Source organism: Anopheles moucheti, chromosome 3 (assembly GCF_943734755.1).
Source record: "Anopheles moucheti chromosome 3, idAnoMoucSN_F20_07, whole genome shotgun sequence".
Classification (NCBI taxonomy): Eukaryota; Metazoa; Arthropoda; class Insecta; order Diptera; family Culicidae; genus Anopheles; species Anopheles moucheti.
Genome location: NC_069141.1, coordinates 10,200,922 through 10,223,789, shown reverse-complemented (window position 1 = coordinate 10,223,789; position 22,868 = coordinate 10,200,922). Strand labels below are relative to the sequence as shown.

At 44.6% G+C, this 22,868-nt stretch overlaps 4 protein-coding genes across 5 annotated transcripts; 3 read left to right on the top strand and 1 right to left on the bottom strand.

The window, feature by feature from the left end:
- The first annotated feature begins 2,149 nt into the window (after nucleotides 1-2,149).
- LOC128300866 (RING finger protein 10) lies at nucleotides 2,150-5,647 on the top strand. The gene is made up of 4 exons (XM_053037096.1): nucleotides 2,150-2,883; nucleotides 2,975-4,749; nucleotides 4,824-4,940; nucleotides 5,010-5,647. The coding sequence occupies exons 1-4, from the start codon at nucleotides 2,814-2,816 to the stop codon at nucleotides 5,403-5,405; spliced, it is 2,358 nt and encodes a 785-aa protein (XP_052893056.1). The 5' UTR covers nucleotides 2,150-2,813; the 3' UTR covers nucleotides 5,406-5,647.
- Nucleotides 5,648-5,894: 247 nt separating this feature from the next.
- On the bottom strand, nucleotides 5,895-8,087 carry LOC128303164 (nucleolin). Its single transcript, XM_053040029.1, has 3 exons — nucleotides 7,821-8,087; nucleotides 6,977-7,739; nucleotides 5,895-6,897 (listed from the first exon to the last, which is right to left on the bottom strand). The coding sequence occupies exons 2-3, from the start codon at nucleotides 7,694-7,696 to the stop codon at nucleotides 6,529-6,531; spliced, it is 1,089 nt and encodes a 362-aa protein (XP_052895989.1). The 5' UTR covers nucleotides 7,697-7,739; nucleotides 7,821-8,087; the 3' UTR covers nucleotides 5,895-6,528.
- Nucleotides 8,088-8,452: 365 nt separating this feature from the next.
- LOC128304020 (zinc finger protein 813-like) lies at nucleotides 8,453-9,678 on the top strand. The gene has a single exon (XM_053041142.1). It carries the CDS (start codon nucleotides 8,484-8,486, stop codon nucleotides 9,672-9,674), a length of 1,191 nt encoding a protein of 396 aa, XP_052897102.1. The 5' UTR covers nucleotides 8,453-8,483; the 3' UTR covers nucleotides 9,675-9,678.
- Nucleotides 9,679-10,150: 472 nt separating this feature from the next.
- On the top strand, nucleotides 10,151-21,089 carry LOC128300265 (choline/ethanolamine kinase). 2 transcript variants are annotated; one of them, XM_053036272.1, is made up of 7 exons: nucleotides 10,162-11,123; nucleotides 16,308-16,646; nucleotides 17,095-17,657; nucleotides 17,796-17,936; nucleotides 18,022-18,292; nucleotides 19,481-19,729; nucleotides 19,796-21,089. In XM_053036272.1, the coding sequence occupies exons 1-7, from the start codon at nucleotides 11,103-11,105 to the stop codon at nucleotides 19,907-19,909; spliced, it is 1,698 nt and encodes a 565-aa protein (XP_052892232.1). In that variant the 5' UTR covers nucleotides 10,162-11,102; the 3' UTR covers nucleotides 19,910-21,089. The 2 variants fall into 2 exon arrangements, with proteins under 2 accessions (XP_052892233.1, XP_052892232.1); XM_053036273.1 differs by lacking the exon at nucleotides 19,796-21,089 and having other exon boundaries at nucleotides 10,151-11,123; nucleotides 18,447-19,587.
- The last annotated feature ends 1,779 nt before the right edge of the window (nucleotides 21,090-22,868 follow it).

The following is a 22,868-nucleotide window of genomic DNA, read 5'->3' as shown; positions in this document are numbered from 1 at the left end:
CTGTACCGTCAACAAAACGTTACATCGACCAGGAGTACAGGAGACCATGCAGCACCGCGCTCAGTACCTCTCGAAGGTGAACTTGTACAATGATGCGTGGCGATTCTACACCAGTCGCAATAGACGAAACCCAACATAAACGAGTCTCTTTCTTACTGCCGGCGGTTTTCATGCATTTGATTGCCATCTAATGCCCGCGTACGTACAGAGCAGGTCAAATTTCGTCTACAGTAGTTTTATCTTCAAATATCGATGGTGTACACACTGCCATACTCCTCTATACTATTCCTACATCTTTCAATTGTTATTAACTCCCATGAAATATGCCTGATGGTGAAACTCAACAAAACCACTTACCTCGCGGTAAAATCAGCAACCTACTGTAGCTCACCCCGCTATTTACACTGAAACCAACCCTGAGAAGCTCCAACGTGCGCTTGTTTCTTTGGGGGCTCGTCTCGATCAGACAACCGCGTCAAGAGACCAAAACGGGGGTGCGGTGCGATCTATCGTATACCCGCCACAGCATGGGCACCGCTCCTGCCAGCCTGGTATAATATTGCGGCCCGTACCTGACCCTCGTTTATAATAACAAAAGTTTGTCGTCGGCGTTGTGGACCAGGCTGGGAAATCTCGCCCAGACAGCCGCAATACACCCTCCAGCACGGGGTCGTTGAACTTTGCGCGTTGTGAACGTTTCCCACCCCAGCAACAAAATTGTCATGCTCATGCGTTCTAACTAATCCACAAGCAAACCTGCCGAAGCGAGAAAGCATGACGATGTTGCTCGATGGGCAATGTGTTGGGAGCGTGTAGTATTGTAATCGAAAGCGCGAACAAAAAATTATTACAATTAATTAATTTTATGGAATTCAAAAAATTGTTTATTACTTTCAAACGTAACACAATCACATAATTATCACATCACAAAAGCAATTAAAATGTTGTCGTACTAATGACAAAATATTGGATAAGATTACAACTGCACGAGTCACTTGAGGGTGCTTGAACATTTCTCGCACCAACCGTGCCTCCTATCTCGCATGCACGTGCCGTATCAGCACTGTAGCGCCTGTTCGATTGTATATAACCCAATTGGCCGATACCTCCTGAAATGGCTGCGTTCCCGATCGAACGGTTTATTCTTTTACTAACAAATTTCGATGCCCTCGGTCTGGGTAGTACTGGGAACGTGTCCTGAGAGTCCCGAGTAGGCCAAAGAAGGTTCCCACTTGCCATGAAGGACACCGGCAACAGCCGGGGGCTGCAAAGGGTGTCCGGACTGTTACCGAGCACTATTCCAATACGGCCGCAAGCTTCGGTTTGCTAGTGGCGCTGTCTGAGCTTTGGCCACATTCGTGATTTCCCACCCACTCCCAGACCGGGGTTTTGTTTTGCCGCGTATAGGGTTGCATTCCCCCGTAATGGTGCGCGTTGTTTCCAAGTTTTCTCCCCTCCCATAGCGTGAAAGCAATTCAACAAGCGCAATAGCGCAGGAAAGTCAAACGCAAAGCTCACACGTATTCCAAACCAATCGTGCCCCCTTTGGGACGCTTTCGTTCATGACGGCGTGATGAAAAAGTAACAGTTTTGTTGGTTCTTGCTATTTGAACGATTATGTACAATAATGCACCTTTTTGCTGTATACTGGGTGATCCGCAATAAACTTTTTTGGGGGAATTAACGCGATGGAATTCTTTCCGGGTCAACGGAATTCATCAGTTGCTCTATCTGCCTTAAGTCTTGATAACATTTATGAGTTGTGATGATGGATAGACTTTTGAAGAGTGATAAAGTCTCCTATGTTATAACATTCCCATCTTCCAAATTATGCGTGGTTTATCCAATGTTATGCAATTACGCCACCAGCGCGTTGCTAACCAGCCAGCCATTTTATATATCCAATATCATGGAGATTTGGGCATTTCTTCTTCAACTCATATCACAGTTCACTTATTTCCGCACAGCTGTTTTCATAATTCACAAAATTCTTAATAACACAGTGTAACGGATTTTTTAAAAAGTAATTTCGAAAGTTCCATTTATTTTCGAACATCTCGTCATCGTTCGAACATTTCCTCTCGTCCGTTTATACTGATGTGGTTGAGATCAGTGTTACACATATTTTCGTCGCCATTTTTGTCGCGACGGTGCTCGTGCTGTTGTGAAAATTTTGCAGGAAATTTTCCTACCACCCGTCGTGTTTTATCCGGTGGCAATCGTCCAAAGTTTTGGCTCTTATACCTCCAAATTCGTATCCCTTCTTATTCTATCTGTAACACGTCGCGCTCGTGCCCGTAAAGTGCCCTTGGCTGTCCGTATTCCATACACCTCATTATCTTTCATCACTGCGTATATTCGTGATCGTGAAAAAGAAAGCGAAAAAGAGTCAAAATACCATAGTGGTCGAAAATTTTCGACAGGTGATCAGCAGCGTGCGAAAGTCCAACGTGCCTCGAAAGCGCCACGCCTGAGAGCAGTGTGCTCTTCAGCTGCTTTAGCAGAGTTTCCGTGCATTTTCCGTGTTCTTTCCTACCTACGAAGAAGAAGAAGTATTTCTTCCAGATTTTTGTTGAGACTTCACCAACATGGCAAACTAAAAAGAAAAGAAACAATGATGCCGCAACGTAAGGAACTATTTTCACTCTCCGCCGTCGCAGCCGTCGTCGTCGCTAGCGCAAGCAGCAAACGCAGCAGCCATCGTGCTGTCTACCGCACCGTAGAAGCCGTTCAACAGGAAGAAGGCTTTTTAAGCGAGTCTCAAACACTCGAATTGTCCTATTTGCAAGCTGTAGCATCAGCCAACGTCCTCCATGGAGAAGAATCGCTTTACCAATCAGAATCTGTCCAAGGGGCAGATTTCTGAGGCGAAGAAAAATCAAGGTTAGTGATGGGAGTGTTTATGCCTGATGTGCCATATGTCATATGAATGTTTCCCGGGAGAATTCTTAATAACATCTCACCCTTATTTTAGATGTTTCTGTTAAGTGGCCCCGTCAGTCCAAACGTCGTGGAGAACAATCGGACAGCAGCAATAATCATCGGCACAGTGCCAACACCGGTAAAGTACCGAGCGCAAACAAAACTCGTAATCAAAGCAACTACAACTACGATGCACGGCAACGGTCGCAACGACCAATCCGAGCAACGGAACAACTTGCCACCGGTGATGGCGACGTCGGGCGTTCCCTGGATGAAGAGCAACCGACCTCTAGCGGAACCGCCGGACTAGCGCCACCGGCTCAATCGAACGCGACGCCCAACAGCGTACGCGGTGAATTACACTCGGTGTTTACACCCGGCTCGAAGAAACAGAGTCTGAACCACTTGCTGAATTATCATTACGCACCACGCGAACGCGACCAGCCAGTTCGGTTCACGCGCACCGGCAACATTCGTAAGCTGGCGCACCAGTCACATGGTAGCTACAACAAGGAACAATTCCTGCAGGCGAACTGCCAGTTTGTAGTGCGCGCCGATGAAGACTATGAAGGTTTACTGTCCGCACCGGATCAACTGGTGGACTGGGGCAAGGTGGAACAAATCCACGTGCTCACTTCGGAGGAACCACAATGTCCGATATGCCTGTATCCGCCGGTGGCGGCAAAAATGACGAAATGCGGCCACGTGTACTGTTGGCCTTGCATTCTGCACTATCTGGCATTGTCGGATAAAACATGGCGCAAGTGTCCGATCTGTTACGAGGCGATCCATCTGCCGGATTTGAGATCGGCCGTTTCGAAACCGTTCCACGCTTACGGTACGGGAGAGTATGTAACGCTTCAGCTGATGCGTCGCGAAAAGGGTACTATGAAGGTGGTCGAAGTGAACGATGAGCATCAGATGGCGAACATCCGTCCGATTGTAGGCACTTCGATTCCACATTTTGACGCTACCGTTGGTAACAGCATCCTTACCAAGCTGCTTCTAACCGACACTGTGCAAATGTTGAGAATAATGGAACGCGAACAAACAGAACTTGAGAATCAGCTCGTGTCCGATGGTGCCGATGCACCGGAGAACATCTTCGTGCAGCAGGCACTAGACATACTCACGGAACGTCGTACCAATTTGAAGGCGGCAAAAGCAATCACGTTTCCCGTTCCAGTGGAAAAGATTGTACGTGGCATATCGATCTCTTCAAGCGTGTCGGACGATGCCACTGAACAACAATCGGAAGACGTTCTCGACGGAGTCGCCCAAGCAATGTCGACTGGAAGCGAAGGATCGTCGGATTTCATGATCGACGAAGAAAGTAATTTCACTGTCGGTGACATTGCCATCGTCCCGACCGCACAATGTACGGGTGAACATTACTATTTCTACCAATCGCTTGACGGGCAACCGTTGTTTCTGCACTCGATCAACAGCCGCATGCTGCAAGCAATGTACGGTAGCCTCGATCGCAGCCCACACCGCATAACTGGTCGAGTTGTGCAGAAGGATTCATGCTCGATGGATGAGAATTTGCGTCGCCGGTTAAAATATCTGGAGCATCTGCCAGTTTGCACACAGTTCGATGTGGTCGAGCTGGATTTCGGACCGACCGCGAGCGATGGACTCGTGTCAGAGGAGATAATGAACTTGTTCCACGACGAGCTAGCTATGCGCCATCGCACACGGCAGAAGCGTGCCCGAGCGGAGCAGAAACGCGAGAAGCAAATCTTTGAGTTTAACGAACGCCAACTTGGTAAAGCGATGGCCCGTTCTGCTCGCATTTCCATCGAATCAACGAAACATTTTCCTTCGGTAAGCATAACATTACGAAAGAAAAAGGTTCTAACTGGTTTACGATTTAATAACGATTTTATAATTCTCCACAGTGCGGACTTTCGGAGTCTTACCCGGAAGAACCCACCTTGCTCGGAACCAGCCCTGTTGCAAGCGATATTTCGAGCTCTCCGGGATCTAGCGGATCCGCGATGTCGTCTTGGTCGAAGGTAAGCTGAGACGGCTTGTCGGTCATTCTATATCTAGTAAACATTGTTTACTCTAACCTCGAACCCCAGATGGTGTCCACTCAACCCTCCTCTAATCAGCGTTGGCCTACATTGGGAGGAGCGACTTCGTCGTCCAATTCCAGCGCTCCGGCACCGAAGCTAGTGCAAGTAACCGGTAGTCGTATGGCTGCCACAACGAGCAGCACTTCGCGTACCGGTTGGCGCCAACCAACGTCGGACGTTGATGAAGACGAAACGGACGAAGAGCTTATTGCGGTACGTGCCCCACTGTTTAACAACAATCTTGGCCGTGCTATTGAGGCAGCACTGGAGAGAAAAACTGCTCATCAATACCAATCCACTTCTGGGTCTGGTTCTGGTTCGGGTACCGCCTCGGGCGCCGCTGGAAAGCGTAAAAAAAATAAGAAAACGCTACTCTTTGCCTCTGGTATGAATATGAACTAAATACGAGACTTCGGTTGGAGTTTTATGTGCGGGTGAGAGCGTTTGAACGGCAAAACTTGTTTATTCGATGTGTGTACAATTACTCCTCCGTTAAGTTTTAAATATCCCCATTAGCTAACATCTCCGTGTGGAACCTTTTTCTTATTTTTTTGCCAAAATTTCAATTTTCTTCTGTTTTGCTTGCACATCTGTTCATTAATATATCCTATAAGAAGTGTAATGAAATCAATGGGACAACGGATAATGGCAAATTTGTATGTTTCCTATTATGTTGTTAATCGGAATTAAATTCCGATCAAAAACAGAAAGGAATTAAAGTTATATCAAATATACCTAAACGCGTATAGCAAAACAATAGAATTTGCAAACAATCAAAGCGATTTCGGAAACGCGTTGCACAAACCAATAGAACATATCACAGGAAAAGGATTATCGGGTCACAACAGTGCTCGTAATATAAAAACAAATCAAGTGGCCAAATGATTTAGATAGTTCCATTTAAAACAATGAATCGTTTTTTTATTATGATAATTTCTTGCTTATGTTTGAAAAGTACGAACCCAGGTCTCCCTTTTTCGTTCTTGATCATCTTACCATTAAGCGGGCGTGTTTTTGCCTCATGTTTTGATCAAGATTTTGGCAAACGGTACGGCGTACTTTTCACCTCACCCGCTAGCCGCTAGCTTATTGCAAGAGCCACCCTGGACCAGATGTAACGGGGGAGTTAATTAGAATTATTTACGATTCTCATGCTACTCAGTCAAGTACGGTTACATAAACATTAACATTTAAAATGTGAACATTTACACGAGTATCCGCCGCTATGCTTATTTATGCTAAAAGTGTGTGTGCTAATAGTTTAGTAGAATACGATTTGTTGATTGCTTAGTACATAATGTCTAACGCAGATTGTTCGCAAGTAATTTTTGCGAATAATTGTAGCCACTTATCGGCATCGGCTCCGCATTCTTCAGCACATAGAAGGTGGAGCTTAGATGCATTAGAACGAGTACGGAAGGTGTTATAAATTAATATGCGCTGATGATCTTAACATCTATCACGCCAAGGAGGAACCATGCTGGAGATTATTAGCACCGATCCCAATGCCAATTACCGCTTGGGTTCATTCTTCTTGCGATGGATCATCGCTGCCCTTCGCGCCCTGCAGCATCATCTCCTCATCGTCATGCTCTTCATCGTAGTCTTCTTCATCCGCTTCTTCGTGATCATCATTGTCGCCATTGTTGCTGCCGTCGTGTGTTTTTTTCGCACCCGACGAAGCCGAACCGGATCGATCCCCGTTCGACCGATCGGTATCATGATCTTCGATCGATTTACCATACTTCTCGATGTACTTCTGGTACTCTTCCTTCGCTCGGCACTCGGTTGCTTCCACATCAATTATTTGTACGCGCAACTGTTTCGACTGCTCGACACAGCGCACCTTAACCTCCATATACTCATCAGCCCGTTTATCTTCCCAGCAGGAGTACTGTAAAACAAAAAACAGCGTTAAAACACTTCTTAAATGTATATTTTACGCGAAAAGCGTTCCCTTTTACACTACTTACCACCATGGAGGATGTGAACTGTGGTGTGCTGGCATCGACTGATTTATCGCGAAAGTATTTCTGCAACAAGCTCGATCCATCTCGGCGCCACAGACACACCTTCAGATTATCCCGTATGCCTTCCTCCAGATCTGCCCGAGAAGCGAACAACTTCAGGTAGCCACTTTTGTCCGGAAAGCTCCCAGACAAGTTGGCCACCTTTCGTTGAATCGGTTTAACCGAATGTTCCGCACCGGAACAATCTAATCCCGACACCGACGAGTTGGGACTTAGCTTTATCTGTCCTAACGCTCCTTTCGAAGTGGACGGTGGTGTTTTGTTCTCGCTCTTCCGACCGTACGCTCGCTGTGGCGTTGTTGAAGACTTTCGTCCACGTTTGGGAACCGGCGGAGTGGAACTACCGCTACCGGCACTATCGAAACGATCGTCGTCATCATCCTCGTCATCGTCCTCATCGTCATCATAGTCCTCATCAAACTTTCGTCTTCTTCCGGGACCTCGACTTTTTGCTGCTGGTTTACGGCCCCGCCGGCCTCCTTTGCTACGACCACCACGCTTCCCACCGACCGTTCCGGTCAGTATATCGCGCGTTTTACGCTTCAACGCTTTTGGACCACCTTTTTCCGGTCGCCAGTCTTCCTCGGAGTCTTCAAAGTCGGTTTCCTCATCAAAGTCGGAACCGTCCAGGGTTGTGGTTACCATTTCCGTCCGGCTGCGCATATTATTGTGTGGCAATCCAGGTGGGAGTGTGATAATAGTTTATCTACAAAATCGAATCTTGACATTATAAACTTTTCCCTGCTCAGTTTTATCATATTGCTATCCACTGCAATGAATTAGTTACCTAGTTCCGCGTATAGGACACTACAGGTATTCAACCAAATTCCAGTATGGTAGCACTGGAGAATAACGCCTCTCTGTCTCTTTCTGCTATGAAGCTATTTTCTAGTTCTAGATCGATTATGGACGGTTTCTATTTGTGCACCGTTGTGGCTTGAACTATTTTACACTACACTATAGGCGCTCTAAATACAGCTGCGAGATAAATGCGACAAGAATTATTGCACAAGGAAACGTGAACAAGCCCGTGAACGCTTTTTATTACATTTTTTGTTCCATGTTTTTCATAGCAAGTTTTTTGGCATTTTGATGCCGTTTTTATCCTATTTGACAGTCCCTCCAGATGTATAGATGTACAGGTGGGTGTAAATACAGCAAAACAAATGGTCCGTCGATGTTCGGTGCACAGCAAGGAGCAATTAAGTTTCCGATAAAACTCCCGCAAAGCATGTATCGAAATGTAAAAATTGTATTAGTTCAAAGCAAAAGCTACAGAATAAAAATAAGTTTATGAGCTCATCTGGCCGTAACACCCCTTTGCATTAGTCCCACCTTGGTTCTATAGGTTTTGTTTTGCTTGACAATGTTGACAAGTCTCCGAAGCAGTTTTGTTTGCATTTTCCCGAAAAGCGAAAACCAGTGCGGACGGATTCTGTCTCGAATCGCGATGGATTCTCTCGAAATTTGTCGTGTTTGTGTAGAAGAAGCGGACGAATATTGGTTTCTGTTTGAAAACTGTGTTATGATACCATTGGGTACTACTACACCAGCACAAATCATCACCGAATTTACCGGCATTGAAATCGTACGCGACGATGGATTACCAGAATTCGTGTGCATCAGTTGTATTGAAGCAGTGGCATCGGCGTACCAAATACGAGAAAAATGCATTTCCTCTGATCGAAAGCTGCGAAAACTGCTGCTACAGAATAGAAGTTCGAATGCTCAACGAGCAATCCAGCAAACGAACCAGGCTATCCATACGCAAAATGGTTCCACGTCAAAAGATGTTGAGATAACGCCACAAGAGACATCATCGATGGATGAACAAGATGCTTATTATGAAACGGTAAATAAGGAGGATTCGCGTGACACTGAATACACCGAGCCAAATCAAGCAGATACATTGGAGATTGCGTTGGAACAGTTAGGAGCGGTGTCTTACAACGAAGAATATCTTACCAATGTACAGCAACAGCAATACGAAGCTGATGATAATGATGATGAACATGAAAATCGGCCAATCACAGTTCATAGTGAGCAAGATATCGCTAAAGATAATCAAACTATCGACATGGAGGTTCAAATATTAAAACCCGATGCCACAAATGAGTCCGTCAAAGTTCAGGGTGCGAAAAATTCTACCAACGACACCCAATATCCCAAAGTGGATCGGCAGAAAAAGATCGTTTGTGACCTTTGTGGCAAACATTTTTCGAACAAGGGAAACTTGAAAGCTCATATAATGCTACACAACAACTACAAGCCTTTTAGGTGCGATCTGTGTGGAAAGACATTCTCGCGCAAGCATAACTACAACGTGCACAAGTTGCGTCACACGGGCAAACGCATCCACCAGTGCCTAGAGTGTGATAAGGCATTCGTTTGCACTGTAAATTTAAAACACCATATGATTAAGCATTCGAATGTGAAGCCATTCAAATGTAATCGATGTGAAATGGAATTTTCTTACCGTACGGACCTAGTACGGCACAAAATAGCGCACACCGGCATCTATCCATTTGCTTGCGAATATTGTCACCGTCGGTTTAGTCGAAAAAGCAGTCTCAAGAATCATCTTCCAAAATGCATGGATCAGGAAAAGAAACACGTTGTGAAAGACGAGTCTAGCGTTTAGATGATCTACAACGAATAAATGAAAAATGTTTAGCGTATTTTGGTGCAGTGTTTTGTAATGAAATTCTAGGAAATATCACTAAAATATCCTGGATACTACCATTCTTAAACACTCAAACGTTTTTCTACTGTATTGTCGACGCGTTTAAATTTAACTGTCTTTAAATGCACATACAAAGAAGACATTTAGAAAGTAATACTACCGAATTTACAAAGCAAAATATTTGAAAAAAAGATTCTTGAAATAAGAGAAAAAGAATTGAAATAAACGAACGTGAAAAATAAGTTCTCAAATTGAAGTGAACGTTCGCGTGTGGATTGCAACCAAGCTGTCAAAACAAAAGCCGCTTCTTTTTCCAAGCGGTGTTTTTTTCTTTTTCGTTGCTGTCAAACGAATAATGCGGAACGCTTTCTTTCAGCTGTGGCGTGCGAGCAGAAAATAATACGATTCAAACCGTTAACCCGAACGGACGTGCGTGTACGTTTCGCTGCGCTCGTGGTATTTTTTTTTTCAATACGTCAACGTTATCATTCTATCTATTGTTGAAAACGCTTAAAAACTTGTGAGTTTGTACTTAAACTGTGTATGTTTGTGAAGATCTAAACTCCGGTACTCGGTTATTCGGAAGAGCGTGCATTACGTTTTGTTGTACATCTGTGCTGTGCACATAGCATGCGGTGCGAATAAAGAAGTGGGAAAAACAAACGAACGGATCATATCTGCATCAGCTGGATCAATCCGCCGCGCGTAGTACGGTGTAAAAGAAAAAGAGGGAAACTGGAATTTATCATACGATCTCTCATCAAATGTAAATCTTTTCCGATAGTGAAATGTAAGCGCGTTCGTAAAGGAGTTTGGTGATCTATTTTTCGTTGTTCATTCTATGGTAAATCGTCTGTGAAACCCGATACACGTAATCGTGCCCAAGTGAGATCTAGTGGTAAATTTGTAGTTTTACTTCACGCAGTGTGCTGTTTCTATTTTTACACTGCTGGCTGCGTGCAATAACAAACGCATACGAGAAAGGCATATAATACACTGCCATTTCCGTTGATACTCGCCGTAATCATACGTATTCTAGGCGAAACGCACACGCGCCATCCTGAAAGTTACTACCGAAGGAATCTCGCCATTCCGTTATCAGCACACACAATCGAAGACACAGGCCGGGGGCACATCGACACCGTGTACGCGTGCAGCTGACCGAGCAGTCCAAAAATCAACCCTCGCGCACATTTGGAGAGCCCCACCTTATCTGTAGCGACGAAGGGAAGAAGAATCATCACCGAACCACGACACCCGGTGGTCTGACATTTTGGGACGTGTATTGTAACTAGATTAGTGTCTTGACCAGCTGGGAAACATCCTGCATTAGACGAATAGATTTGCGATTAACCCTACTCCAAGTGGCAGATAGCGCAAGGCAAAATGAATAACCTCATTGCGAAGGTAAGTGACAAGTGTGTACGGTGCACTGTAGTGTGTCATTCTGTACTCTTCCCCAGGTATGAATACCAGTGCGTGATTTGCGATAGCGAAACAGGTGTTGGTAAACCGCCATGATCGGTAAATGGATTGCGTTGCGTTCGAGAAAGTCCCCGAAAGGGCGCCGTCGCTCGCGGTTAACAACGGATCAGGGTGCAAGTTTTTCCACCAATGGATCAGGATTGCCCGGTGATGATAACCTTTGGCCAGATGCTCATTATGGCATGTTGTCATGTTGTTTGTCGATCATCACCTACAAAAATTCACGTATTCGGTGCGTTACAGCAACCGCACCGTGCTCAGTTGTAGCACGTCATGAATCATGGCTCTCCTACTGAAAATGCCAAATCGAGACATGACTCGTAAACAAATTAGTCATTCTAAAACAGATCAAGGAAAACAAAATGAAAACAACAATTTGTTTGATGGTTGGCGGCCAACGCGCGGGGAATGCGTTTTGCAGACTTTCTACTGTGCGCGTATCAAACGGTTTGGAGGGAGTTAATGCGACGCAGAAAAATCCCCACCGTCCTTCGACTGCACAAGTCAAGCGAGCTACAACGCCACCAGGTAACGGTGACCTCTTGGAAGAGAAGCGGTGATTACGTGCCACTATACACACTTTAGTTTGTTTTTGTGATATCAGGAAGATCATGAAGATCTTTTTGAAGCTACACGGGTTACACACGCGTATCAAAGATACTTCTCGAAATTTGACCATGAATTTTATCTCGTGGCGCAATAATTGTTCTCTTTTCATCCGTTTACTTTTTTTTAGGTTGGAAGAATGAAGTTTTAACCACAATATGTGCAAAATTCTGCATCGAAACAGAGACGGGGTAGACAAACAGCATGGTCCGATGTAATCAGAACCGGCTTTTCCCTGTGTCGAACGCTTGTAAAATGTCACAAATCGTGACTAATAAGATCCGCTCATACTGCTTTGTTATTAGCGGTTTGTTGTCCATTTTCACACTTCACTCGCCGACAGGTGGTACGGTATCACGACTATTTTACCCACGAGTTAATCTTCACCGATGTCTGAAAGAGTTTCAGATCGTTTAACGCCCTTCCGGGGAAAGAACAAAATCTTGTCAAGCTAAATGAGTGTTATTGAACGAGAATATAAAGTCCGCCCCATATACATTTTAAGATTGTAGAGCGAAATTCAGTGCTCAACTTTAAGTCATCTTTGCACTGCAGTTGCTTCTCCGTATCAAGGCCAGCAGGAAATGACGGCGGAAAGTCAAGTTTAAGCAAACACAAACTGTGCTTCAGATTGCGTGTGTGTGTGCTCTTAACAAATCATTGCCCCCTTTCCTTAGTAAAGTGCGCGGGAAGATGGTTTCTTATCAGTTTGATAGTTTAGTTGCGCCGCACATATTAGTAACAACAAGTGGCCCGTATGCGTTTTACAAACAATTCGGTTAGGATAGATAGATTGTTAAGCGCATGAAGCGAACAGTAATTATATACACACAATGAAACCGCGGTTCTGGACAAATCTTTGCTACAATGTAACAACTTTCTGAAGTCTCCCCCATTACTCTTTATATGACCCTTATCTATTCGGTGTCTTTGAACAATTTGGTCGCCCTAGAAATACACAGATATTCTCTGCATCGAATCAGGCGGCAGGATCGAATAGCAGGTGACTGAAATTAAATTATCACACATGTGCATCGCGCTCATTATCTACGGTTCCTCCACGCTGGAACGTGTAGCGCATTAATTACGTTTCTTAATTTCTTACTTCGTATAGCAAAAGAATTACGCCGTGTGGGATTTGTCAACCGATCATTGGCGATTAATTCACGGTCACGTTCCACTACAATGTGATCGTTTGTTTATCCAATTATCTTGTGCATGGCAACACTCCTCCACACACATGATGTGGCATCTAATTACAATCAAATGTATAGATCACAGTTTTTACAGAGTTTTTCTCTTTTCTTTCTTTCCCTGCATATCTACTCCTCTTCTCTCCACTAGAAACGTCCCGAACCGGTAGCGGATTCATTGAAGCAGTTGCTGAAGGTGAAATGTGATACAAAGAACGATCGTTTTCTGTTTTGCGTATTCTGTTTCGCACTTTTCTCTCGTGTCGCTTCTTACTTGCACAAAGATTATTTGTCACATATATGTTTTACTAATAGTTTAGTTGAGCAAGATGTTCCCCTTTTATACATTAGATTGCGCATCTTGCTGGCGCTTTATCTGTTGGCCGTAAGCCAGGCACGTGAAATGCACCTTTGGGTTCTGAAATTTCATCGCACAAAAACCCCCTTTTTGCAGCGCTGCATTAATAAGCATTCATCCCCGCTTGAAACCCCCCTCCCTGTTAGTTCCCCTTTTCGTTCGCTCGTTTATCACTAGGCAATATTGTAGCTATTTTTATTGTTTGCATACATTAAATAGGTTCCGTATAGAAACCAGGGATTTTACAAAATCCCCCTGATCCCCGTCGAATGAAATATTCCATCCATACAAAGCGTCCAGTTGTATTTTTATTATAAGTATGCAAATACTCACCTAAAATAGTTTAGCATTTCCCTTTTTAAACCCGCAAAGCAAATACGCAATTACAAAAGGCTTCCTCGAGAGCCTCTTCTCCAGCTTTAATCCGAGCCCAATCAGTTCTTGTATCACGGCACCCCCGCCATCGCTTGCCAATTGCATGTGACGGTCAATGATGGTTGGATCAATAATGGACAAAAGAATGCATCCACCGGCGCGCCGGTGGTGTGTGTTGGTTGTGTGGAGCATTACACCAAGGAAACCGACTGTTTGCGATCCGGCAGCTGAAGGTTACCTGCCGTATCCGACTCGAATGCATGTAGCTTGAAATGTATCGTTGTTGCATGTTCGATGTACACATCACTACACATCTATAGAGGCGAGCTGCCACTGATCCGCGTGTAGAGAACGTGTATATTCAGCTAGTCATAACGATAATGGCACATAATTTTAGCCTGTGTAGCAAAAAGTACGCTCGTACGTTGTGTGGAGTACGTTGTGTGGACCTTAATTGCTACCCACAACACGGAACCCTTCCACCGTGATGCGAGCTGTAGAGGATAAAGCGAATGTTTACAGGGGTTTCGAGTTTTTAAGGTGGTAAAATTGAAGCCAATTCGAGAACTTTTCAAGTTCTAGTGAATTTTGTTTTTCCTAATCCTGGAGCCTTTCCAATGTGAAATGGATTCGCCAACAACACACGAATTCGAATTCGAAGCAAGGACCGACTGACCGACTGACGTGGTAAAATCAGTCGATTACGGCAAGGCTGTTCTAATGAAGAAAAAGGAAAATGGCATACAATCGGATTAACTCTTTCTTTCAATTTCCCAATGAATTAATTTCTTTCGAAACAAGATCCAGAAAGTGGAAAGTATTTTACATCTATCTCACCTCATATCCGATCAACTTGAAAAAAAAAAATCCAGAATCTACTTTACCAATTAAGGTCGAAAACCCTGTAAATATACTGTATCACTCGGAAGATCGAGGATAAAATGATGTCATAGTATGAATATTAATTTGGAAAATCTGAAACCAAAGTACTATTTTGATATGAAATAATTACAAACACAGTTAGAGGAACATTGTGGTAAAATTTTGGGAAGGAACCGCGATTATGTACAAAACAATGTACCACCCCATCCATGAAGGGAAATCGTTTTATAACAGTTGATATAACATATGACGATTTCATTTGAGTCCTTTTCAAAACGAAATGGATTTTCTTCTTAACCCAATTACATTACAATTGTGTGTGCCCATTGGATTGAGTAATACATTTTGGCCAAACACACATATGCGGACCTTTCTGCACAAACATTACAGCAGGCACACGATTCCGTGGCGCTATTGATCCGATTTCGCTTCCACGTGTTTTTGTTTACTTCCCCCGCCGCTTCACACGCACTTGGCTGGCCACCTGTCGCGGGAATGCGGCACATCGTTTCAGCCGCTACGTCATAGTATTACGAATCCTTGCCGATTGTGTGTTAGCGGAGTGTGTGAGTGTCCGATGAAAAGCAGGATCGCGGTGAACGCGCTCACTCCACGAAGGGTTAGAATTTGTGGGGATTGAAGGACCGTCAGACAGCTGTTGTTTACGTCGTTTATGTAGAACCGATGATGAAACAAGCAGCGAGCACAGAATGTCACCGCGTTCCGCGTAGCGCACAGAGTTTTTGTTTGGATGGTGTTTCATCGGTAGTTTTTGGCAGCAAGGCGACAAGGGAAAACCGTTTAACGGCTACCGAGTAAATGCCCGACCCCGTCTTCGGGTTGGTCCGAACCGTTGTCAGTCGATCGCACGCATGCGTCCCTCTCGACGGCAGCGCAGACTGGTTTCGGGGTCGTAATGGCAAGTGTTTGCCGTTGCAGTTGCAATCTATCCACCCCTGAGGCGGCGCCATCCGCCGGTGGCTATGGCTTTCGCAAGGTCTTACAACACACAGATGATGGGGAACAGAAGATGGTTCCGTTTAGTTCCGAACAAACTATCCCATCACTACAACACGGTCTAACAAGGATTATTTAGATGCTCCGATCAGTCTGGGTTTAGTTGCAATACTTTTCCACCAAGAGTAGGCATGCATCCTTATAAAGAAGGTACTGGTATTGATTTTTGCCAAATATTTAACATTTTGCTGTTGAGCCTTGTAACCTACGGATTGGCAGTATTTTATGTACGATTGGATTGAATAGATCGTTACGTTTAGTTCTCGTTGCTGAACACCATTTGTGAGAGAAAGTTATACAAAAATCCATACTGTGGCTAAAATAGCAAAGGAGGATTATTGGCAAAGGAGGATAGATATCGTGATAAACAATATTCTCCTTCAGTCAAGGCGTAGACAAGGAAAAGAAGAATTTGTCTAGACACGTAGCAGCACCGAAAGCATTTTTTTTCCATTTTCCACTTGCGGATATAGGGTGTGACTGCTCTTGACATCAAATCACCCTGACGCTTACGCTAAACCTTAACCTTTGCATTGTTTTAAGTTGTCTAACTTATAGTGCGGCTACGGTAGGTTCGCAAGTAGACATCGCAAGTGACACCTTCCCCCCATTCTTTCACTATATTTCCATGGAACGTACTAACAAACGGTTCTGTCATTCATCCTCCACCGACAGGCCAACTCCACTACCGAGATGCGGGACATTGCGGCTCGGATCTGTCGGGATTATTTGACCGGTGCGTGGAAAACCATATCCGCCGATGAACTGCAGCTGAAGCGAATTAGCGGTGGGCTTTCCAACTTCCTGTACTACGTCAGCCTGCCGGAGCATCACTATTACAACAACAATAACAATGGAGGTACGAAATCGAGTCCTGCTGGTTCGCGTAGAGGGTCCTTCGCCACGGAGCGCACCGGCACAAAGACGTCGAACAGCAGCAGCACCAACAAGGCAAGGAATGGTAGTAAGCGAGCCCGAAAGGATAGCTGCGCTGGTATGCTAGAACCGAAAGAGGTAAGTTCTGGAAGCCAACAGACCATTGTCACGGGGTTTTACAGCGTTATTAGTACGTTACGTCACTATCATGGCCAATCTGTCGCGCCACACTGTGTGACAGTGCATTTGATCATTATCGATGATCAAATTAATACGATGCCGTTCATCAAGTAGCAGAGAGGCGACGGACAGGTTATCATGCCAGGCCTTTTTTCTGCCATTGTATTGTAACGATGTCTTCTTCGCAACAGTGTGTGGCGTTCATTACGAGGCAGTTCATGGCCGTGTGGTAATGCCAATTTACAATCGATTACCTGAGACAGATAAGATACAGCAAATATCTGTGGCGCTCCGGCAGCACGTCGTGGAAAGCAAACCCGACGGGTAGCAAAGCACGTTCAAATGAATCTTTTAATTGAAAAGAATTTTTGCGACACTAGCACTGATCTTTTCTTGTATCTTTTAGGTGCTGCTAAGAATATACGGCCAGACCCACGGTGAACACGCGATGGAAACGATGCTTACCGAATCGGTGGTATTTACGCTGCTAAGTGAACGCAAACTCGGCCCCAAGCTGCACGGTATCTTTCCCGGTGGGCGCATCGAACAGTACATTCCGGCACGGGCACTGCTGACGGCCGAACTGAGCGACACGAAAATTTCGCTCAAGGTGGCAGAAAAGATGGCCGCCATCCACAGCATGGACATACCGGTTTCGAAGGAACCGGACTGGATCTGGAACACAATGAACCGCTGGCTGAAGGGTGTTACGGGTACGCTCAAAACGATGGAACGCGATCGTGCGAATGGCAATGTAAAGGGCGGCAACGGGGACCAATCGAGCGGGGTGGCGGAGGTAGACGAACGCATCCTCACCGAGATGGATTTGGCGGGTGAGGTTGAGTGGTTACGGTCGGTGGTTGAGAGCGAAGATTTTCCGGTCGTGTTTTGTCACAACGATTTGCAGGAAGGTAACATACTTCTGCGGCAGGATTATCCAACAATGCATGACAATTCCTATCGTGAATGGTACGTATGGTCGAACCGTAGTTCACACTCTTTCACAATAATCGCTCTCCTTCGTTCAGCGCTCTCGGAGGGGCTACCTCGAATGCATCGAAAGGAAGGTTGATTTATGATTATTTCTCGTTGCCCTTCCTCATTTAGCTCAACGTTGGATAACTTTGACGAATCGACTCAGCTCGATTCGCATTTCAGTAGCATCTTGATATCGAATGGAGTGGTATCTAGCAACGAATCGATTAATCCTTCGGACGGCAGCAACATCAATCTAAACCGAATTTCAAGGTATGAATTATAATAAGGAAAGCTCCAAATTTCCGCTTCACATTGACAACTTTATTGTATTTTGTTTTCTCCATTTACTTTGCAGGAAACGTTCGTTGGATCACGATTCAATGGAGAACGATCTGGACAATACGCGCGACTCCGTGCTGAGCGGCAATTCGCAGGCCCTTTCGGATGCAAACTCCGCAACGGACGGTGAGCCGGAACTGATGATCATTGACTTTGAGTACTGTGCCTACAACTATCGCGGTTTCGATTTGGCTAACCACTTCCTCGAGTATACGTTTGATTACACCAATGCGCAGGCACCGTACTTCTACCATAAGCTGGACCAGTACCCTTCCATCGAACAGCAGGTAAGCTACCGAGGAGGAGCGGCACTTCATCAACTCCACGCGTCGGCCGCGTAAGCTCTGTGAAATGCGCCGACAAAATCGCTTGCGGCGCGACACCCGAGTCGCCGTCGTGCTTCTGCTCTCTTTTTGCGTTCTCTATTGTTTCTCTCTTCAGTTCGTCCGACCACTGGCGGTGGTCCTGTGGTGGCGGGCAAAGTGCGGGGCCGAGGTCTACCCCCCGTGAGCTTCCTAGCTAATCAACACACCCCGAGCGCCCTAAAAAGCACCATAACAAACGCCGCAATGTGCGTCAAATGTGTGCTACCAATGGACACACGCTTGGCCAAAAACAAAACCAAACCAAACGAAACGAAACAAAAAAAGGATAAAGTATTTCTCTCTGTAATGCTGCGCGGCCAGCTGGTGTGGACCGTGTGTGGCCTCAGAGCATCAGTAATGGTTTCTCTCGTTCTAGAAGGGCCGCCGGAATGTGCCGGTGCAAATGTCTGCGTGTTTGTGTGTGCGTGCGTGCCCGCGGCCGTGCGTGTGTGTACCACGGAAAAATGGGGGGTTGTTGGGGCGGCACCACCACCACCACCACCACCACACCAAAAGCACAAACATACGCCGCGAGCAGTCCCGATCGTCCGCCCCGATTGTACACTAAGCGAATCTACCAAAGTAGAGTTTGTTGTCACACTCATTTATCATTTCCATGTCCCTTTCATTCATCCGCACCTTGTTTGTTGTGTTGTTCTTTTTTTGCATTTAAAAGCGTTAGCACACTACACATTAATTCTCTCTAGTCAGTTGCAATGTTGTTGACCGCGTGCCACAAGTGCCGAGAGTTTAAATTACGCTTCAACAGATAATTAACAAAGTTGCTTAATTTTGTCCCACTTTTATCAATTCTTACACTGTTTTCATGTGTCATTTTTCTTTCCGCAACACCTCATCCGTATCTTGGCCATTCGCAAAAAAACAACAACCTTAAAACCAAACCAAACACAATGAACCAGTCGAATGAATGAAAATCGTATGCAATTATGTATCTGTAGCGCTCTCAAAGCTCGCAAGCTTTGAAGCTTATAACCTACACTGTCAGTGTTTCCCGATCAGTGTCCGTTTTCCGATCGATCGCTAACGTATTTGGTCTTGTTGTTCTTGAATTTTCCTTTCTTCCTTGTCCCCCCACGAATCGGTGTGCAGGAGAAATTTATCGTGCAGTACCTGAGCCACCTAGCGCCACCGTTGGATGATGAGCTGGAGGAGATTGGTGATCGTGACGATCCTGCGGAGGACGAAGAACGCCCCAAAGTGAGTTTGATGGGAGGCAGTGAAATTGACGAGATTGAGCAGGTGCGCCGGGAAGTGCAGTGCTTTACGATGGCTTCGCATCTGTTCTGGAGCCTCTGGGCAATTGTGAACGTATACCAGGAGATAGAGTTTGGCTACATGGTGAGATATAATCCCTATGGCCAAAATTGAAACGTAACGTAACAAATCTTGTCTATATTCTTTCAGGAGTACGCAATTTGCCGGCTAAAGCAGTACCAGCAAGCGAAACAAAGCTACATTGAATCGACACACATCGGCAGCCCTGGAGAGCAAACTCCACCGGTGGATCCTGAAAAATGAGCCAGGCATAACTGACAAACAAAGGCGTGGAGAAGCAGGAATAGAGACGGGGCAGATGGTGTTGGCGTGCCGGGAAAGGCTGATGTGAAAAGAAAGATTTTACATTGAGACAAGTTTTGAATCTCGTACTACCGGTCACTTTCAGATACACCGTTCGAAAAATTAACCGTTTCATCTTAGGACCCACATTCGCTCATCCTTTTCCCACGCGCCTCGCGCTCGCGCCTTTCCGAAGGGCTGTGCTTGTTTGTTCTGAATTAATTGTGGCTGTAAGACTCTTAAGTACACTATTAAAGAAAAAACCTAACCAGCTTACAAAAAGGCCGAAAGTGAACTCTAGAACGATGGCGTTATCGGCTTGTTTTCGCGCATTTGCAAGCGAGAAGCTCATATATGCCCCCACGCACACACGCTCACTTACTGGTGATACATACGCCATAGAGAAACGAGAGAAAGAGTTAAAGAGTTTGGTACTTGATAAAGAAAGGATCCAGGAAGGGAAAGTCGATCATATACGGATAAAGATGGGGAAGACGATACTACTAGCTGTCGGAGTTGTAAAGAACGCCAGTGAGCAGTTGATATTAAAAGCAGTAGGGAAGCTATGATGCCAATATTCTGGAACAGAGGGGGGGATTATGTGTGGTTATGAAGAATAGCGATTAGCAAATGTCCAAAAGCGTCGTCATTATTGTAAAACAGTATTAGTTGCTATAACGAGATGCTAATTTCTGTGGTATTGCTAGCATGGTATGTACATGTCCACTATCGGGTTTTGGTGTTTGGCTCAGCTGGGCAACTGCTGCTGTCTCTGTCCCCGGTTGTGACTATTTATTTTTCACTTTGCTGTACATATACTTTAATCGCAGAATCCCCCATTGGTGTCGCTCCCCCGTCGAAGTGGTGACGCGAAACAATTCACGCTGGCGTGTTGTGCGCCACTGATGCGCCCCGTACAAACATATTTTCAAACGTTGATCAACTATTATTCTGTATTACAAGGCACAACCACATCCTGGACAGCGAGTGAACATAGGCTAGTAAAGAAAGAAGGGTGTGATATGACGAATTTACTATTTACCTTTAAAGAAAATATTTGCCTGTTCGTAATTTTTAGTTTCGTTCGTAAACAAAGGAGACTTTTGTATTTTGCAATAAATGTGTAACATTTCGAGTTTTATTTTTATGACTATTTTGATTTTAGGTCTATAAGATGTGTGTTTCGCTGTGTGAAAATTAGTGAATGAATTAGTGTTGATGGTCAGTAACGCAGGAAATATGTAGGACAGTGCAGGATCCCACTAACGAACGACTGATATTTAGTGAAAGATACTAAACCGGACCGGTAGCTGGTAGTTTCGAAGACGATAAGAGAATGGAATAGAAATTCACTTCAAAAGCGCCTAAAACTGCATACTGCAACAATGTGTGCGGTAGTCCCAAAACATATCGAAACCATGCAAACGAGCTATACTTACTCTAGTCCTTCCCGGGGAGGGTCTATAGGATAGAAGGATATTTAGCTAGCACCGATGAATTACATTCTCCCGATACGTGTAAACAAAACTTTTCCTTCGTATTGCACTTTCTTTTCCGATATCAGATCTATACGAACACGTGTGCAAAAAAACATAAATCACTTTATACTGCACAATACCGACCAAGTAAGTTTTTTTGTTCGAAAATCCAGTTAACAATGAAACATGCGAAGATTTCGCAAACTTGTTAGGAATATGCAAAAGAAGAATACAGTAAATACACATACACTTGGGCCTAATACAGAGCAGTTAGGGCGTACGAGCGTACGAGAACGAGCATAAACGTTATTTAGCTAGCGCTAGGTAGCAGGGATACGCGTTTGAAATGAAACGTCGGTGTAGTGTTTTTAGTAATGTTGTAATTGGAAGATCTTTCACACTCATTTATGCTTATAAATACAATAAACAGCGGCGGATCAAACGGTAGGCGGAATAGGCGGTCGCCTAAGGCCTCGCCGTGTTGGGGGCGCCAAAACATTTGTGTGCCGATCTAATTAAAAAGGTAAAAAATTGATCGAAAATATCCTTGGATTTTATATTATATCCTTTGTTATATAAAACATTTGTTTCTATTTGACTAGCTATATCGGCCCGGTTACACGGCCTACTCAAGAGAAGAATGCAATGTACTCAAACTTCTAGACAATGTAGACCCCACAGGATCGTGATCTTTCTTACTTATATTTAAATAAAGTTTAGTTATAAAAATAAAACAAAAATCTGTTAAAAAAAACAAAACTTCTTCTGCACGATTTTTCAGACCGTTCATTGTTGAGACAATTTTCAAAACAGTGAGTAATTTTAAAATTTAAATAAAACCACACGAATAGAACCACAAACATTATCAGCATTCATTAATCAATGTACCAGCAGCTAAAAACAACCGCAGGACAGTTTACAAACATGCAACAAATAATACCATTAGTTTTACTTAATTTCGCTAAATTCTCACTTAAAATCCATACAAAATTATAAAACAAATTTCTGAAATCGTGCTAACATTTGTTTCCAACCACCTTGTAGTGGATGATCATCCGGTTAAATATCACCTCCCGATTTGGATGGTCTCTTGTTGTGTGAAACGCAGCATTGGTACAGATTGTGTACGCGTGACTATCAAACTTCCCTCCCGTTGGCAGATGCGAAATTCCATACAAACGAACCGATTTTCGATTTCGGACACCAAGAGAACATGTTTGTAAAGAGATGACATCACTTCCCCTCCAGTGAGCGAACAGCTGTTCCGATCTTCTAATACATTGGCTAACCCCACCGCATACTATCAAACTCGGGAGAACGATCGCTAGTGCAAGTGAGATAGATGACACGCATTCGTTCCATGAGGTTCTCCATGTACTGATAAGCACGCACACGATAATATTATAGAGGAGAAGTACCGTTATGGCAGAACTGTTACAGGG

Excerpts from the sequence above, each read along its gene's own strand:
- LOC128300866 (XM_053037096.1), top strand. The coding sequence starts at position 2,814 with ATGGAGAAGAATCGCTTTACCAATCAGAATCTGTCCAAGGGGCAGATT. Across the intron at positions 2,884-2,974 it reads TGAGGCGAAGAAAAATCAAG|ATGTTTCTGTTAAGTGGCCC; the intron begins GTTAGTGATGGG and ends CCCTTATTTTAG. Across the intron at positions 4,941-5,009 it reads CGATGTCGTCTTGGTCGAAG|ATGGTGTCCACTCAACCCTC; the intron begins GTAAGCTGAGAC and ends CTCGAACCCCAG.
- LOC128303164 (XM_053040029.1), bottom strand. The coding sequence starts at position 7,696 with ATGCGCAGCCGGACGGAAATGGTAACCACAACCCTGGACGGTTCCGAC. Across the intron at positions 6,898-6,976 it reads AGTTCACATCCTCCATGGTG|TACTCCTGCTGGGAAGATAA; the intron begins GTAAGTAGTGTA and ends TTTGTTTTACAG.
- LOC128304020 (XM_053041142.1), top strand. The coding sequence starts at position 8,484 with ATGGATTCTCTCGAAATTTGTCGTGTTTGTGTAGAAGAAGCGGACGAA.
- LOC128300265 (XM_053036272.1), top strand. The coding sequence starts at position 11,103 with ATGAATAACCTCATTGCGAAG. Across the intron at positions 17,658-17,795 it reads GACAATTCCTATCGTGAATG|CTCAACGTTGGATAACTTTG; the intron begins GTACGTATGGTC and ends TTCCTCATTTAG. Across the intron at positions 17,937-18,021 it reads AATCTAAACCGAATTTCAAG|GAAACGTTCGTTGGATCACG; the intron begins GTATGAATTATA and ends TTTACTTTGCAG.